Source organism: Phalaenopsis equestris, unplaced genomic scaffold, assembly GCF_001263595.1.
Source record: "Phalaenopsis equestris unplaced genomic scaffold, ASM126359v1 Scaffold000765, whole genome shotgun sequence".
NCBI lineage: Eukaryota > Viridiplantae > Streptophyta > Magnoliopsida > Asparagales > Orchidaceae > Phalaenopsis > Phalaenopsis equestris.
In genome coordinates this window covers 729,118-747,745 of record NW_018165205.1, presented here as the reverse complement: position 1 = coordinate 747,745, position 18,628 = coordinate 729,118, and the positions used below count along the sequence as shown (strand labels likewise).

The window sequence follows — 18,628 nt, the reverse complement described above, 5'->3', positions numbered from 1 at the left end:
TCGGCTGAGGCGCTCAGTTGAATGTCGATGTCGTCTGCCACGGCAAATCCAGAACGGTTGATTAGTTATGATCAAGGATTCCCACCTACGCCTTAGTTGGTCGGGACTGTTGGCATGATATGTTGTTTGAATCTCTCACCATAGTGTATTGGTCAATTATTGACCACTCAGTTTGCAGAATTTTGTTTAAAGAGATCTAGAAAATAATCTATAACTAATTTAAAACCTGCTTAAAACACTACAAGCTCATCTTTAAGATCAAAATACTAAGTTCCTTAATTAGACCAAATTGCCCCTAAGAGTCTTTACTTATATAATTTATAAATAAGACATCAAGTGATAATTACTCTATCCTTGGGGTTGGTTAGAGCATCAGGTCATTGAGCATAAGGGTATAATCGAGATGAGTTATTAAGCAACATAATAAATTTGAATAAACTCGGGACTTTTCAATGGATTGTGAGATGCCTGGGGTCTGGTCCCTGGACTCTTCTCATACTCTTTTGGGTATCTTGAAGTATGATTAAACACATTATGCCTTGCTTGAAAAATCATCTATACACTTAAATAAATAGTACCCATTAGGATATGACATAGGATATGATAAACACGCCTTGAACTTGTACTTCCTACTTTTTTTACAAGCATGCTTTAATTCCTGCAAAACTATATACATATGCCTTGCAAGTACTGAACTTTCAGGTGGAGGAACGAGAGGACTCGACAGGTACGCTTTTATAGCTTACAACATCTTCTTTTCCTGCACTTTCTTTATTGTACTATTCCTGCTTATGAACTTGCATGTTAAACAACGATGTCACCCTGCATGTCAAAACTAAAACTTTTAGAATAGCCACATGATTGAAACGAAAACAAAAAATTTAAAAATCAAACAAGATAAAATTCACCGCCACAATATTTAAAATATAAGACAACTATAAATTTAATCACAAACATCACAAAACCAAAACTGCAACTAAATTAAAATATTTTTATCGGATGATCGGGAATCCCTCAGAGAAGGTAACTTACGGTTGCTAACAAGATTTCTCATGATCTAAATGAAAGTATAAAGCTCATTAAGTTGAGTTTAGTAAATTCATTTAGACTAAGTGCATCCGAAAGAAAATAGTGGTGCAAAAACGAGGGAACCATGAGATCCTAATTAGTGTCGCTCTAATTAACTTTAATATTCCCCATAAAATTTAAATAATCATAACTTTAAGAAATAATTGATCTGACATCATGACTTGATATACTAAAAATGTGACTTCTAAAATATGATATTTTTCTCATCTCCTCAATTGACATTTCTAAAATTAAAGTCTGCTACTTCATCGAGGAGCTTGGAGCTTTCCTGTGAGCAGCACTGCTCTCTTCAATAACAGAACATGTCTACATCAGCTAAATCATTATTTAGAATTAAACAACAAACCATATGATTTTGAGATTGTTTGTCTAATGCAACATAAATCCTCAATTGTTCCTTATGCCTTTGCATAATCATGTTGTGCAATATAAGCTCTAACTCGTTTTAGGATTCCGAGGTTGTCGTTCGTTACGACCTAAATCCTTATATCTTGCAGGTTGTGCGAGCGTCTCACACAAGTGTAAGCCCTAATTAATAAATTGGCAGGATGAAATATTCTATAATTCTAATCTCTAAAATTGAAGCCAAACTGTTGGATAGCTCGGAAAGTCACCGAGGTTATCTTCAGAATCTATGACACCCCTTAGTCTTTCTTCCTTTAATTCTATAATAAAATGTTCCAAATTTGAGTCATTACTCTTTCACACCTCTTTGTCCGATCTCGTTGAAAAGTCCTATCACTTTGAATTCCTTGAAGAAAATATCCCCTCATTTTTATCGAGAGTTTTCTTACGCGACTTCGGTTGTCTATGATGTAATTAACTGTAGAAGTTTGCCCTTATAGGAAACATTTCTGAACCCAGCTTAATATAAACCCTATTGAATCCTTCATATTAAATAGAAAAACTTGTCGGCTTATAATAAAAAAAATGGTTTCGCAGACTTAAAGAATATCATACAATATTTAGTTTATTTAATCGAGTCTTACCAGTAAGTAGTGTGTTTATCCTTCGGGATGAATATACTTGCAATATTTGACTCGTTTATTTAAACTATTGGGGATATGAGATCGGCCCGGTCTTGTATTTTCCAAAATCTAAAATACTATTTTTTTCTAAATTATATATATTAAATTAAATTATGCACAAATGAACTTGTTGTACGAAGAGGGCCACAGTCGATAGTGATCGACGACAGCTAGCGAGTGTTGGTCGGTGATGAGCGACGACTGGTGGTCGGTGACAGTCGACGATGAAGTAAAGTTGAACTTCAACTCATTCTTTAAGCTTCAGTCATCCTCATACTTCAAGCTATCTCCTATCAAGAGAGAGGTGGGGCTCTATTTATAGATTATTGTTTGCAATTAGTGAAGGAATATGAACCATTTTAATCAGACAGTCCGGAGAGATTCCCTTGATCAAACGATACTTGATAGACATTTGAGTGTTTCATATTGTTAGAATTGAGTGATATAGAGATTATTGTTTTGTCTTGTCGAGATGCTCGGATCTACTATAAGTTAACCAAATTCGACATTTGTTTGACTTTCCAAATTTACTAAAAAAGTTTCAAAGGGTGACTTGATGACTTGTTATGAGCTTGATTTGACTTCGATTGAACCAATTTTGATATCATTAAGTCTGTCTCGTTGAGCCGGTCAATTTGACTTTAAGTTTGCTGAAATTGAATCTTAGGATGTGTTCAAGTGATTATCTCGAGTTCTGTGTCATATCTCATGATTTATGATTTATGCTCAACGACGAGAAATTGTTGATGTCATATTAAGGATAATTGCCTTAAATACATATTGAAAGATCAACTATACGAATTTGATAGAGATGCTACGTCCATCACATAATTTATTAAAAATAAATATTCTAAAATCTCAACCATAGGGCTCCTCTTTATTTATCTTCTTATATGGAGTTATTCCTTCAACCTTCTAACCGTGGCCGTTCGATAGCTGAATTAAATAATAGATTTTTCTATCCATTTGGGATGATTACAACTATCATTAAGTTTAATTATCAATTAAATTATGGATTACAACTATCATTATGATTACAACTATCATTAAGCGACGGACAACAATGGCGTGTGTTAAAATTTTGTTTGATTAAATAATAGATTTTTTCTGCTGTCATAATCTGATAAAATTGACCGTAAAATGATTTTATTTATCATAAATTATAAATGTAATAAAAATATATAGAATAAAATTATGAAGAAGATTATTTATTTTCCAACAAATTCTTATGATAAAAAATATTCAGTAAAAATATAAGTGCTTATTTAAATTATATTTATTTTTTCAAATTTTAACCTTAAAAAAATTATAATCAAAATTATGTTTGAAAAAAAAAGGTTTTTAAAAACAAAATCAGAGAATTATAAATCGTAGTTGCTGGCCAGAAAAATAATAATTACATTTCATATCATCTATTTAATCACAGGTGAGATTGAGACAAATCTGTTCCAATACCAATGGCCAATCCAGACGGAGCCCATCTGCTCCAAGGCCGCTCCTTTCGTCTCCGGCACGAACCAGTAAGCGAAACCAGTCATCCCCATCACCCCTCCCGCGAACACAAAGAAGAGTCCCGCTTTTAGTCCGCAGAGCAGCGCAAGCAGGCTCTGCGCCACCGCGAATGCCGTCAAGAAATTAACCGAAACATAAACGCTCTGCGCCGCCGACCGTATCTCCATCGGATATATCTCGCTGGTCAGCAGCCAAGCCATCGATCCCCACGACCACCCAAATGCAGCCAAGAAGACGCACACCAACCCCACCACCACGTACGCGTCCTCCTTCCTCACCGCTCCTTGATCATGCATTCCCGCATTAAGCATCGCACCCAGAGCCACGTGAGCTCCCAACATCACCACCCCTCCCGTGAAAAACAGAGCCCGCCGGCCCACTCTGTCCGCCAGCACCATCGTCGCCGTTATGGTAAAAATAAAACTGATGAGCCTCGTGACAACAGCCGACAAGAGCGCCGCGCTTTCCTTCTGCCCGATTGTCCGGAACATAACTGGGGAGTATACATTCACCGCGTTGATGCCGGTGGTTTGAAAGAAAACAGGGATGGCTACGGCCATCACGATATGCGGGCGATAATTTCTTCGAAGCAGGAGGAGGAATGGGTGTTTGGTGGAGACGGCCTTGGTGGCTTGGGCTGAGGCGGCGATGAGGTTTTCGAATTCGTCCTTCACGTCGACATTGGTGCCGCGGATGTTTTGGAGGAGAAGGCGGGCCTGATGGTGATCGCCGCCGCGTTGGATGATGCTACTGGGTGTCTCGGGGAGGAAGATGGCGGCGATGATGAGGAAGGTGGAGGGGATGGCGGCGGAGGAGAGTGAGATTCTCCAACCCCAGCCGGCTTTGATTTTCTGAGTGGCGAAGTTGACGAGGTTTGAGATGAGGAGGCCGAAGCTTATGGAGGCCTGGAAACCGCCTGATATGGCTCCTCGACGTGCAGGGGGGGCCATTTCTGAGAGGTACAGTGGAATCGACTGAAGCCGTGCACAGTGTTTGTTTGGAGGACCAAATAAGTGAATCAACATAATTAATCACATATACATGCAAAGTTAAAGACTCCATATAAAGTAAAAAGATTAAAAGCTCCTTAATTTATCCACAAATTACCTGATTGGTGAATCCAACGGCAAACCCATGCAATATTCGAGCCAGAATGAGCATGTAAACATTCACGGCCGCTCCGCCCATCGCCGTTCCCGCCAAAAACAGAGCTCCTCCGATGAGCATCGATGGCCGGCGGCCGTACTTCTCCGTTACCCGCGAAGCAAGCAGAGAGGAGAAAAGCCCTGAGATGTAAAGACAAGAAGTGAATGCCGTCAGTACTTGGCTGTTAAACTGACAGTAGTTTCTGACACGAATATTGTCTCGCTCCATCTTGGCGTAGACGTCCGGAAAGAATTTGTTGAGAAACGAAGCCGTTGCCGTCACTTCGCCTGCGTATAAGTACTTGGTTATGATTGAATATAGGATTAACTGAATAACTAACTAATAAATTGAATGCCTGAGATGCCGAGGTGGAAGCCAAACAGCATGCCGCCGGAGGCACCCACCACGCATGATAAGGTGACGATGGGGGTGATACCGCCGCCGTAGACCACGGCGGTGGATTTGGAAGAAGAAGAAGGTGCGGTGTTAGAGATGGGCATGTTGGGGGATAAGTCTCCTGCCATTGATGGATGGAATGCGGTGAGGAGAAGTGAGCCACCGAGTCCTCCGTCGACGGAAGATTTATTCCAATGAAACCAAAGTGGCGGTCCCCAAGGCCATGGAAGGATTAAAGGGCCTTTACATACATTCAACAATCAACACTCAATTCTTATGTATAATACGATTTAAACTTTACTTTCTTATATTTATTCCCCCCAAATATATAAATATTTTTTAATTCATAGATAATTATTTAATTATTTCATGTCCTAACATATCTAGAAAATTCTAAATGAATTTAGTTGCAAAAATACCAAGAATAAGTTTCATGATAGTTGGATCTATAATTCTTCATGAATTAGTATAAATAAGCCTCATGTTTTGCCATTTTTTATAAGCTAAAATGAAGAACAAATGGTTTAATACAAGTTTGATTATTTTCTTCCTCCATCATATATTGTATCAAAATGCTAACAGAGAAAGGTTTATGAGAACATGGCTAGCAACATGAACCTCGAAGTGCCTCTTCTCATGAAGAAGATCTATGAGAATTTGAGTATGCAAATAAAGGTGTTGTTTGGCTCGAAAAACAGTTTAGGAGGTATTCAAAAGAAAGCTGCATTATTGGCATCCCAAAGTGACCCTTTGTAGGAAAGTATAAAGAAGAAGAACGTCCCCCATTTCATTTATGAAGTCTACACATCCATTGACAAAATATTATGAAGCAAATTAAGCCATGAACTCCTCCATTGATCATGTAACTTCCCGTATTTTATTATCAGTGTGGTTCTTACAAAGTAAAAATAATTGAATCAATGATCATAAAAATAAATTGTTGTAATTAAGTCATATTATTTTTTTGGTTTATTTAGATTGTTAAAAATTACCATGTTTTTTTTTTCTTAAATTGTATTTAAGAAAAATGTTGGGGAGATATCATAGATGTTTTATCTTTCAAAAAATTTTAGCAAAAAAATTAATTTTAGATACCTGTCTATATTAGATCTAGCCATACAAAGCTTATTTTCACTACCAGAATAAAAAAAAAAAAAAAGAAAGAAAGAAAGCAAAAAAGTTTGCAATCCAATAAAAGTGTGGCTATTATTTAAAAATAAGATCGAGAATAGACTACTTCATGAAGACCTTTAATCTAAAAAGTGTGGTCATTATTTAAAAAATAAGGTTTAGAATAGACTACATCAAAATTATTTTGATTGAAAATTGTATATCAAAATTTTTTTTTAACAAAAGCTATTTTGCTTCCTATCATCTATACTGTTACTTTTTACATAATAATTATTAAAAAGATAAAAAGTGGGAAATAGAGGAAAGAAAAGAACTTTATATGATTTTGTTTCACACAATTCATTTATACAAACATAAAATCACGATCATTTAGGTTAAGTTAATCAAATCAAATTACACACTTGAATAGGTCAGGCTCAGGCTCAGCAAGTCCTAAACACTAAAATAATTTTGTAAAATATAAAGTCACCTAAGAGAAACACTTGTTAAGTCACAAATGCATGCTAGAACTATGATTAAGTATGTTTTATTTTAATATAATTTTAAGTTAATTTTATGCATTTGAAAGGTTTTTGTGATGTATTTTACAGAATTCATGCTAGAAAGTTATTGAAAGCTTAAGAAGTAGAAAATTGAGCAAAGTAGAGGAGTAGCGCCTAGGCAACGACATGGGGTGCCTATGGCAACCAAGAAGCATTTTTGAGCCAGAATGATAAAGAAGTTTAAAAGTAGGCACTAGGTTGGTGGCACTATTAGACACCATGACTTAAGAGCCTAGTGTCACGCTCCGCGACATTCGAGAAATCATCGAGACAAACAGAGAATGGAAGATTCTAGAGAAGGTCCGAATATGAGGAGTCATCAAAGGGGCTCTAGAAGATTCCACCACGTTCAGGGGAGAGCAAGAAGGAAAAGCTCTAAAGAAGATCTAAGAATAACCTAGAATGTTCTAGAGTTATTTATGTACATTAGAATAGTCTAAGAGATAGAATATTATATTGTAATCTAGAAGCTTCTCTTAGACATTGTATAGTCCCACATTGGCTAGATGAAAGGCCAAAGGCATGGAGGAGGCTATAAAGAGGAGCTCCTCCCCTCATTTGTATTGACCCAAGCATTGAATCAAAGCATTCTAGTATTCAAGTGCTAATTATTCCTTTCTCTCTATTCTTCTTCTTAAGAGTGCTTGGGGCTGCTAAGTCCAGTGTTGTGAGTGATTAGGCTGATTTAGTGCTAAGAGAGAGCGCTAAAGCCGCACGGGTGACTTGACGAAAGTTAGTCCGTGACAACCCGATCATGTGTTATGTAATTTTATTTGATTGATAAGATTAATGTTTACATCACTGCTTTGTCAAAAATAAAAATACAAAAGTAATTCTAAATGTTGAATATCTAAAATGTGTGTGCCTCAGAATCCCTTGGCTCATAACCAATATTTGTTTATAAGACAAAATTAAATTTTCAATTCATAATTTACTTTTAGATCGACACTTGAAAATAGATTGACATATGATCGATTTATTATAAATCTAGACGTAACAACTAAATTAAAAAAAAAAATTATAATTAAGTTCCAGAGTATCTAACAACCTGTTTGGGGCAACTTATTTGGTGCAGGGCATTCTGAAGACACTGATGAAGCATTTGGAAACAACAGCTAAGCATTTGGAAACCACAGCTCGGTAGCGTTGCTTAAAAATTTATGTTAAACGCGGGTAATAGTTCCCGCAACCCGTATTTCTTTGCAAACCTATCACTCGTATACCCCTCTCGGTGCTCCCATCTCACTGCTGCCCTCTCTCTCACGTCTCTTCTGCGCTATGTCATGCCTCTCTCAATCGCTCCTCTCTTGCACCTCTCTCCGGTGTCAATGAGTTGCCTTTCTCCTTTCTCGCTTCCCTTCGATTTCTGGTGGCAACAAGTTGCCCCTCTCCTCTCCCTCTTCCCTCCGATGTCTGACCCTCTATATGTTTATTGTGTTCTTCATCGTTCAACAACATCACTAATTTTTTTTTTATGAAATGACTCTCTCTGCAATTTTTGGCTTTCAATTGATGCTTCCAAGGAGCGGTGGACGGAGAGACTGCCGGTGAGCATTTTTGAAATGTCCCAAATTTTTGCTAATTTTTAAATTGTTTTCAAATACAAAAACATGTTATATAAATTTGTAGGCGGTGCCTGCTGCGAATAAATCTAAATACAGTGGAATCGATCTTGAGCTGGAGGAGAAGTTGGCGAACCTTGATGAAGTTGAGTCCACGGGTAGGCTAAAGTGCCCCCAGGTTGAAAAAAGAAGAGGGAGTTGCTTTTCTTAGAAGTCAAATCTCACAGTTAGTCGCTTCATCCACTAATGACCCCAACCTATCACAAGCAACTTCTATCCATAAGATTATGCAAATTCTGGAGGCAACTTCAGAAATTTATGAGGACATGCCACTATATTTTTTCTATGAAGTTGCTTGAAGATTCGACCTGGAGAGAGTTTTTCATGACAAAGTCCACCGACTGTAGAGTAGCTTAGCTACGCTATTTTCATAGGAGCAGTGAAATTTGAGGGACACTTTTTTTAGTAGGTTATTGTATGACATTTCATACTTCTTATTTGTTTATTTACTTTGAACATTTTTATTTGCTTATAGTATTACAAACAACATTACTATACAGAGGAAAAATAATCATTTATCCAAAAATAGCTGCAACACAACTGCTTTTAAACTGTAAAAAAAAATAAAATGTCAGCTTCTGCATAGTAGCTTCTTATGGTAGCTGCTGCACAACATGTTATTATTAAGATAAACCTGCTCCAAACAAACCCTAAATTCCAATTTCAAAAAAGTTATAATAAATCTAAATTTCTCATTGAGACAAGCCCAAAAACATTTAAAAGGTTCCAATTGATTCAAACTAAGAGCACTTGAAGCCTAGTTTAAAATTTCATCAATTCCTCATCAAATCTTAATCATGTTCCTACAACTAAAATAGGAATTTGATGAGTCCAAGATCACTTATTTTAAAGTTATTAAATTATTAAACATGATCAAAAGAATTTGTATGCGTTGTCGGAAAGACTGGTCTAAAAATTTAGCCAAATTTATAAAATATTGGTTAAGAGAAAAAAAAAAAGAACTATCGCCAGACCCCAATTCTCCACATAAAAATGACCTTGGCTTAAATATAAAGAGAGCTTAAAGACCCTAAGAACTCTAGAGCTTAACTAGGCATTCGACATCGAACGTCAAAAGTGGTCTGATTACAATTCCCATCCCATTTTCATCGCCTAACTTCTTAGCCTATTGTCACGCTCCGCGACATTCGAGAAATCATCGAGACGAACAGAGGATGGAAGATTCTAGAGAAGGTCCGAATATGAGGAGTCATCAAAGGGGCTCTAGAAGATTCCACCATGTTCCGGGGAGAGCAAGAAGGAAAAGCTCTAAAGAGGATCTAAGAATAACCTAGAATGTTCTAGAGTTATTTATGTACATTAGAATAGTCTAAGAGATAGAATATTATATTGTAATCTAGAAGCTTCTCTTAGACATTGTATAGTCTCACATTGGCTAGATGAAAGGCCAAAGGCATGGAGGAGGCTATAAATAGGAGCTCCTCCCCTCATTTGTATTTACCCAAGCATTGAATCAAAGCATTCTAGTATTCAAGTGCTAATTATTCCTTTCTCTCTATTCTTCTTCTTAAGAGTGCTTGGGGCTGCTAAGTCCAGTGTTGTGAGTGATTAGGCTGATTTAGTGCTAAGAGAGAGCGATAAAGCCGCACGGGTGACTTGACGAAAGTTAGTCCGTGACACTAGGCTCTACATATGGGTGCGTAAGTACCAAAAATCCTTTAATGTAAACTGAGCAGATGGAAAGGGTACGTGTTGGATCTTCAACGCTTAAGTGAACCAATTGTGCCTAGGCACCACAAATCAACACCTAGATGCCAGCTTACTCGTTTTGGTGGTTTGAGTAGTTTACAGGCATTCAAATGAATATATAAAAAACCTTACGCCAAAGACTTAGAGGATTCCATATTACGATTATATATATATATATATATATATATATATATATATATATATATATATATCTTTATTAAACATATATATATATATATATAGTGATACGAAGCCGAAGTGTGAGAGAGTCCAAAGTGGGGTGTTTGTTAGGGCTTTGAGTGTGTAATTGTTCTTGTACACTCAATACAACATTTGGAAGAGGAAGACAAATAATTGTTCAATTTTTTTAATAAATTCAATCGGGTTTTACCTTTTCAATTCTTGTTTTTTTTTTTATAATAAATGAAATGTTATTTGTTTTGTCTCCATGCATGCTTAGAGAGTAGAACTTTTTTTATTCCTTGAATTGGTAATGCAAGAATTATAAATTTGATTTTTATGATGAATTCAATTGTACTTTTTAAGATCTAGCATTTTAACTTTTAAATCTTTATTTGCCTTCAATCTGACTAGCTGAGCTGTTAAAGATTGCTGTGATCTTTGAGTTTCAAAAATATAAATATTTCTTATAAATTAGTACAATTCTAAAGGGAAATAAGGAATACTGGGCTAATTACAGGATTTAGGTGTTGAACATGTGTGGTTATCAAACCTTCTTTGATGTCCGATAGGGGATAAGAAGGAGAATTGCTTACGATTGTCACCGACAATTTAAATCACTTAGTCATACTTAGGTTCTTGTAGAACCAATTCATGGGAGAAATTTTAAAGCATTAGAAAACCTCATTGCATTCTCACCTCGTTAACTTAGGTTTCACTTTTTCTAAAATTAGGATTTGTAACTTTACCAAAAAAAAATAAAAAAAAATAAAAATAAAAAAAAAAAAAAACTTTGAACTTTCAAACTAGATTCAAAACTAGTTAACTAGAACATTTTTTTGGAATTCAAGAGTTTGCTCGTTCCTTGTGGGATCTACACACGGACTCAATTTCATATACTAGTTGGTTGGCACGTATACTTACGTGTGTCACTGGTGATTAGTATCATTTATTTTGTATTAATCAACTGATTTATAATACTTGACTATGACAAATTGTTTTAAGGAGAGAACTGATTTGGCCATGAAATTATAAACTCATCATAGATACTTGCTTTTAAGCAAAATTATTTGAAGAATTGATCACCAAAATAACTAGCTAACTTAACTAAAAAAACACAAACTAATAGAAGTTGTACCACTAAACTCAAATCCAATGTTAAACTTTACATAATTCACAAAGTGTTTAATAAATATATAACAAAAAATACTTATTCATTTTACAAAATGCATTATCACACATTTCTATAAAATTTTTCTTATATTATTAATTCAATCATTCATGAAACATTAAATTTTGACCTAAACTATAAATGAGGGGCTAGATAATGTATTCAACATTTTGTAACTTGGTCATGTTGCATTATTATTGTATTCAATTTCTAAAAATATAATAAATTTTTTATAATAGCTCTCTTTAAGCTTGTATTTCAATATATACTCCCTTTTCAAATTCAAAATTATATTCATTAATAAGATCTTAATATCATCAATGATTAGATTGGAATTGAAAAACCTAATTTTTTTGATAAGTATGAATAATATATAGAACAAAATCCCAAGCCACGAAGCATCAAAAGAGGCTAACCTCAAAAAACAACATGATTTTATAACTACCAAATATCCCAATCAAACAAAAAACTAATAATGTAAATTAGAATTTGTTAAGTGAAAGAAGTAAGAAGAATGTTTGCATTAGCGGTCAAGTGAAAGATCATTGTTCTAAAGATTTGCTTCATGAGGAGAAAAAAGTATAGAAGAAACTCACATATAAATTATAAAATTTTAAATTGATTTGGCTAATTGAAATATATTTTTTGTTGGATTTACTAAGAGTTTTGAAATAAAAATAATAATCTCTCTTTTGATTTGTCAATAAATACAAGAATATGTGATCTAATGTTGCTTTCATTTATGTTGATTTTTCTTAACGTTTGTGGCTAATTGTTATGATTTTACATGTATATGTAGACCATTTCGCTAATGATCATATGAGAGTGGTTGCACTTCTTTGTTCATGTTTATTTGTCTTTAACGAATATAGAGTTTATGGCTATTAAAGCAAAGACCCAAAATATATCTTAACATTCAAGGTGTTGCAATAGATATTATTTTTATTCAAAATATAAAAACAATCAAATCTAGTATAAATAACTATACTTTTACAATAATAAGTCACTATCCTACAATATAAAACGATTAATTATCCATATAATTTAAAATAAATATTTTACAAATATAAACTTTATGAATCATACTTTAAATTTTCTTTTCCTTATCCAACATTCATCGTATCTTCGTCCCTTTAAAAGCCTGCATATTCACTCCTAGAGTAAATATTACATACATTGAACATGCACGAGTGCCTCAATAATTATTTTCTTTTTAAATGTGCATTATGACCGTGAATATGCATTCGCTTGTAGTAATATTTTTCCCTACCATTGACCGCTTACTGGTTCAAGCTGATCACTCTACATTTATTTTTTCTAATTGATTTTAACGAGTCAATTTCGAGCCGAACACGAATATTTAAATCAAGCTGAACACAAACACGTTGTTCACAAGCCAACTTCAAACAACTCCGATTTCAAACATGAGCAATTTCAAATTAACTGAACACGAGTCAAACTTGAACTCACTCGAGCTCATCTCATTTATAGCCCTACACTCGTTAAACATACACTCAAAATCTACCCGTTATTTTGCCCGAACCGAACCGAACCGCACCGAACCGAACGAGGGGAATATCTTCTCTGCCATTAATAAATAGTATTAAAACACCGCATCCGATGAGGCCTGCAATTCCCACCACCACCCTCCAAGAAGCAACCATTTAATCAGTCTGGTCGGCCGAACTCTCCATGGCCGCCTTGAACCCACCAAGCGTCGCCGACCTCCTCCTCTTCCATCGTCACGAACGCGAGTTCTTCAACCGCCTCATCCACCGCCTAGGCCAACGCCACGTCCCCACTCAATGGGTCATGTCTCTCTGGCTCTGGTTCGAATCCATCGGCCACCATGACTTCATCCGCCGCGTCTCCTCCTCCTCCGACCAACTAGTCCTCCATTTCCTCGCCGAAGCCAAAGCCTGCCTCCTCCGCCTCATCTTCAACTCATCATCGGACCAGCAAGACGACGAGCACGAACCACTTCTACTTACCAACACTCTCGTGTCCGAACCCATCGGGCTTCGCTTCTTCGACTATCACCACCAAGAAGCTCTCCATGGCGTCCTCTATTTCCAAAAGAACGTCTCCGAAATAATTTTCAACGATAATATTACTGATCAGATAGCTGCTCATCAGGTTCTGTCCAGCGGGCTTCATATTAATTGGCGGCCTTCTGTTCAATATAACGTGAGGGAAGATCACTTTGCTTCCTCATCGGCATTAATGTTGAATTCGATGGCGGGGACGTCGTCGGCGCCTGTAACAGACCGGTCGCCGGAGGAACAGAGGTCTATGTTCATTACTTTCTCCAGGGGGTATCCGCTAACCCGAGATGAAATTAAGGACTTCTTTAACATGTAATTAATTGTTACTTGGCAAATGCTCTTCTTCACAGCACTGAAAATCAGAAAAAGAAAAAAAAATTGTCTATATGGATTTTATTTAATTTTAAATTTATTTTGAGGTGAACATAATTATTTGAAAGTGATTAATTATTAATATATATTTTCATCCATCTTAATTTGCTCTTTTATATATATTACATTGTACCGTTACATATAATTAGGAAAAGATAATATTCTCTTGGAACAGGATATATTTACAAATTTGGCTGGAAATATCATATTTAACATCAGAAGATTTTTCATATTTATTTTAAAAGAAAATAATGAGTACTATATATATATATATATATTAACATCATGACAAGCAAATTTAAATAACCAAACCCTGATTCACATTTTTTTCTTATAATTATTTTCTTGGTATATATATAAGTTAATTATAAGAGCAATTCAATTTAGATGATATATTAGGACATAAAACATTTAATCATGGTACGTAAAAATTGTTATATTAAGATTGTATTTATAATGAGTGAATGAAATATATTTAAAAATGGTAGGTAACTTGGTCGTTTTGTATCATATTATTCATAACATATAATAAAATCGAGTGCTACGTGCATGCATGCAGGAGGTTCGGGAGGCCGTGCGTGGAGATGGTGATGATAGAGAAGGCGCCGGTGGGGGTGCCGCCGATGTACGGACGGGTGGTGTTCACCACCGCATCGGTGATAGCAGTGCTGCTCAACGGGCAAAAAACAGCAAAATTTATGATCAAAGGAAGACATCTATGGGCGCGCGTGTATGTGCCCCGCCATTCTTCTAACTAGACTCAGCAAAACTTCCTTAAGGGCATTTAGCTTCTCCAAAAAGAAAAATGACATATAAAATATTTATCTTTTACACAATAATTTTATAGCCGTTTTTGGTGAGAGGGGGTGTGCCCCCAAAAGATTTATACCTGCAATTTTTATTTTATATATGTAGCCACGTTTGTTATAGTTTTTTGCTGAGTCGAATCTGGTGTAATGTGGACTCATCCAAAGTTACATCAGGATTATATATATTCATGATTCCTTTTGTCAGAACCTTAAACAATACTGTTCAGTTTGGTTAAAACGGCTGCTTATATTCATTTAGTATTCATGGGTTTGCGTGTTCATATTTAAAGACCTGCAATGGATGGAATGCCTGTGCCATTGCCGTGAGAAGCAGAGAATGAGGTTTTACGGATAATTTCCTTTCCTCAACACCTTTACACAGTAGACTTTATACATGCATATAGTAGACAAAATAGGAAAAAAAAAACATTCTAGAAAAGTTATATTTAGTTATATGATTATGGTGACCTCATGCAAGCTTAGTTGTGCTTGTTATTGTTACAGCTGACACCCCTGCGAGCTGACTGTTCTCGGTAAAACGTGAAGTTCATGAAACCTCTGTTTTGATATACTCTAGCTGAATCTGTTTGGAGTTGATGAAGTCCCTTCTGAAATGGTAGTCGATCTCTATATATTTGATTCGTGCGTAAAAGATTGGGTTGTTGGCTAGAGATATGACAGATATCTTGTCACAATGTATAGAATTAGGTTGTATAAGTTTGACATCAAATTCTTCTAATATTCTCCTTAGTCATATTACATCTGTTGTGGCTGTTGCTAAGGCATCATACTCGGCCTTCGAATATGACCTTGCAATTGTAGACTGTTTCTTAATCAACTATGATTTTTGAGTGTCACCTAGGAATGAGCACACTCCAGGGGTGGACTTCCGATATGATTGTTCTTCAACTAAATCAGCATAAAGTTTCGAAGATTGAGATTGTGGGGTATGATTTCCACGGCAACGTGGCTCGTGCCCTGTAGATGCCGCAACAGATGAGTTAATTGTTGATAATTTGAGTTGATATTTCCGTCGTATTTAGTGTCGAAAAATGCCGTCGCTAAAAAATACTATCAAACATGCAAGCGATGTTGGAGTAACGATGCAATAGTTAAAAAAAAAAACCGACAATGATTAGCGTCAAACGGTGCAGACACTAAGTAGCATTAGGCTTCTTTGACGCTATTGGATCGTTTTAGCGGTGACTTATATCATTAGCTAATTGTGTTTTAGTCTTACAATTTTCCGACGCTAATTTGAAGCTAATATATAAGAAATAAAAAAATACAATGAAACAATTAGTTTTTTACATATCTACATATAACAAACACAATCAACATAATATGATATTTATGTATCATGACAACTCATAATAGAAATCTCACACATCACATAATGATACCAAATCATATTAAATATAAACAGATTAAAGTGTTCAAAATTCACAACACAAGAAACTGAAAGCTCGTACAATACAAAAATGAAGAAAAGATAAAATCAACCCCTATGCGGAAGAACATCATCAAACACAGAAAAAAAAATCTAATATTCATTCTCATCATCATCCTGTTCCTCCTCTTCAATCTGCACGTGCCACATGTTTTATCGATCAAAACTCTCCGTTAAGCGTAACAAGCTATCTCCAATGAGCTGCTGACATTCGCACACCTGTCAGAGCTCTTTATTCATCATTGTCACATGCCTGACAAGCTTCTCATGCTGAGCCTGCAATGAACTAGGGCCACCCACAACTGCTCGGGAATGCTCAGCCTCAAACGCCATCCCCTTTGCTTGGAGGCAGTACACCCTCCCCTTCTTCTTCCCCGTCGTTTGCGTCCACAACTCTTAATCAAGCTGTGGAGTGATAGACTAGCTGCCACTACCAACGAACGGTGAGCTATGACTGACCATCTCCGTCTGTCTCTCCCGGAGTTGCTCGTACTCCTCCTGTATAACAAAATTCAAATATTATTTGGGATTTTAAACATTAATTGACATATTAATAGAATTAATTTTTTTAAACTTAAATTGACACGACGAGAGTGGTCGAATACCCACTGTTGTATGCTGGCATGCCCTTGTGTAAGGACGTGCAACTCTGCAGTAGATGGCTCTCTTCAAACTTATGATCTGTATACATGATCAAATAAACAGATAAGTCACATAAGTACATAAATCAGTAAGCTTTTGAATTTTGACCTAACCTTACCAGCCTCCGATAGTGCTCCATGTGGGGGATCAAACCTCCAATGTAGAGTACAGCCCCTCTGGCTCCCTTCATCATGCAGTTCTATTGATTTGTCTATCTCTTTCTTTGGTACTCCGGAGAGGCCCGTGCTTGGTCTAACTTAGCCTAGACTTCCTCCTCAAACTATAAGGGCCTCTGCCCTTTCTTACGTATCGTCGTGAACATATCCCGAGCCGAAGCCTACAAAGAACCTAAAAGATCTGACTGATCTTCTAATGATATTCTGACAACCAGTAAAACAACCTCAGAAAATTAGAAAGTATGTAATTTTTATTAGCATATAAAAAGGTAGAAATTAACTTTATATTTCAAATTTAAATATCATATCTTGAATTCCTTAAAATACATATCCCGAGTGGCAATTAATATCTTCTTCCATGAGAGATATGATTGATCATATCTGCTCTTGATGATCTCCATGTTCCGCATCACGGGCGGCCTTGAGGGGTAGAAAATGGAAATTATCCATTAGGTACACTGAAGAAGTGCATTGGAAATGTGAAATTGAAGAATGCTCCATTGACGATGGAGTGCAACTATAATAAGAATGGGAATTGTTGAAAACTTAGCCACATGACTAAATATTTCATGATAATTAACTCCAAGTTCTTGTTGATGCCCTTGAGTAACAAGGCTTATCTTATATTTGGTAATTGTACTCATCGAATTGTGTTTGGTAGTATACGTCCACCGATAGTTGAGAATCGACTGATTTGTTGGAGATGCAACCAAAATCCATGTGCCATATCACTGAAGAGCATTAAACTCTTCGGTCACCACCTGTCTCCATTCTGAAGGTTTAATTGCTTGCACATAATATGTGGGATTTGTGGGTGGCTCAATTTTATGACAGAGATTCAGTTTTTGTACCAGTTTAAGGTGATCAATTCTAGATTTATTTCCCTCAGATGCACATGTGGCACGGCTGGAAGAGGAGTCACTGGTAGAGTATCAGGTGCAGTAGGTGGTTGAGGCATTTCGATAGGTGGTGTTGAAACCGTGGGTGAGATGGCGGTGATTTGAGCAGTGAATTTGGAGTAGCAGAATGATGTTGTGAGGTAGATTGATATGTGATAGGATTAAGTAGCCATGGAGGGATAAAAGAATTTGGAGGATGTTGTGCCGTAAAGGGTAGTTTGTATTTGTGTTGGAATGGAAAAATATATTCAATGGATATCATACGTCAGAAGATTATGATTTTATTTTTGGTGGAGTTTAGGCACTTGTAGCCTTTATGTTGGAGAGAGTGTCCTAAAAATATGCACTGAATAGAACTTTGTTCAAATTTGTGAAGAATGAGGTTGTCTTCATAGATAGCATGCACGTCTGAAAACACGAATATGAGCGTAGTTTGGTAGAGTTTTGTGAAGGTGCTCATATGGAGATATTTAGTGTGTGGCTCTAGTTGGCATGCGATTTATGAGATGTACGTAAGTTAGAAGACTGTCGGACCATAATTCGTTGGGCACTTGTACATGGTGTAGGAGAGCGCGAGTTGTTTCAAGAATATGTCTATGTTTTCGTTCCACCACCCCATTTTTCTTGGGTGTGTATGGGCATGAATATTGATGGATGATGCTATTTTGATTAAGGAATTGCTTGAGGTTGTGATTGGTGTATTCACCT

At 36.2% G+C, this 18,628-nt stretch overlaps 2 protein-coding genes across 2 annotated transcripts; one reads left to right on the top strand and one right to left on the bottom strand.

Annotated features, from left to right (window-relative positions):
- Positions 1-3,499: 3,499 nt before the first annotated feature.
- LOC110031086 (hexose carrier protein HEX6-like) lies at positions 3,500-5,220 on the bottom strand. Its single transcript, XM_020734127.1, has 3 exons — positions 5,180-5,220; positions 4,737-5,062; positions 3,500-4,603 (listed from the first exon to the last, which is right to left on the bottom strand). The coding sequence occupies exons 1-3, from the start codon at positions 5,184-5,186 to the stop codon at positions 3,530-3,532; spliced, it is 1,407 nt and encodes a 468-aa protein (XP_020589786.1). The 5' UTR covers positions 5,187-5,220; the 3' UTR covers positions 3,500-3,529.
- Positions 5,221-13,219: 7,999 nt separating this feature from the next.
- On the top strand, positions 13,220-14,702 carry LOC110031063. The gene is made up of 2 exons (XM_020734098.1): positions 13,220-13,884; positions 14,504-14,702. The coding sequence occupies exons 1-2, from the start codon at positions 13,220-13,222 to the stop codon at positions 14,700-14,702; spliced, it is 864 nt and encodes a 287-aa protein (XP_020589757.1).
- Positions 14,703-18,628: the final 3,926 nt, after the last annotated feature.

Bases quoted from the DNA above. Each gene is read 5' to 3' on its own strand.
- LOC110031086 (XM_020734127.1), bottom strand. The intron at 4,604-4,736 runs GTAATTTGTGGA...GCACGGCTTCAG, and splicing joins CCGTTGGATTCACCAATCAG to TCGATTCCACTGTACCTCTC.
- LOC110031063 (XM_020734098.1), top strand. From the start codon at position 13,220: ATGGCCGCCTTGAACCCACCAAGCGTCGCCGACCTCCTCCTCTTCCAT. The intron at 13,885-14,503 runs GTAATTAATTGT...GCATGCATGCAG, and splicing joins ATTAAGGACTTCTTTAACAT to GAGGTTCGGGAGGCCGTGCG.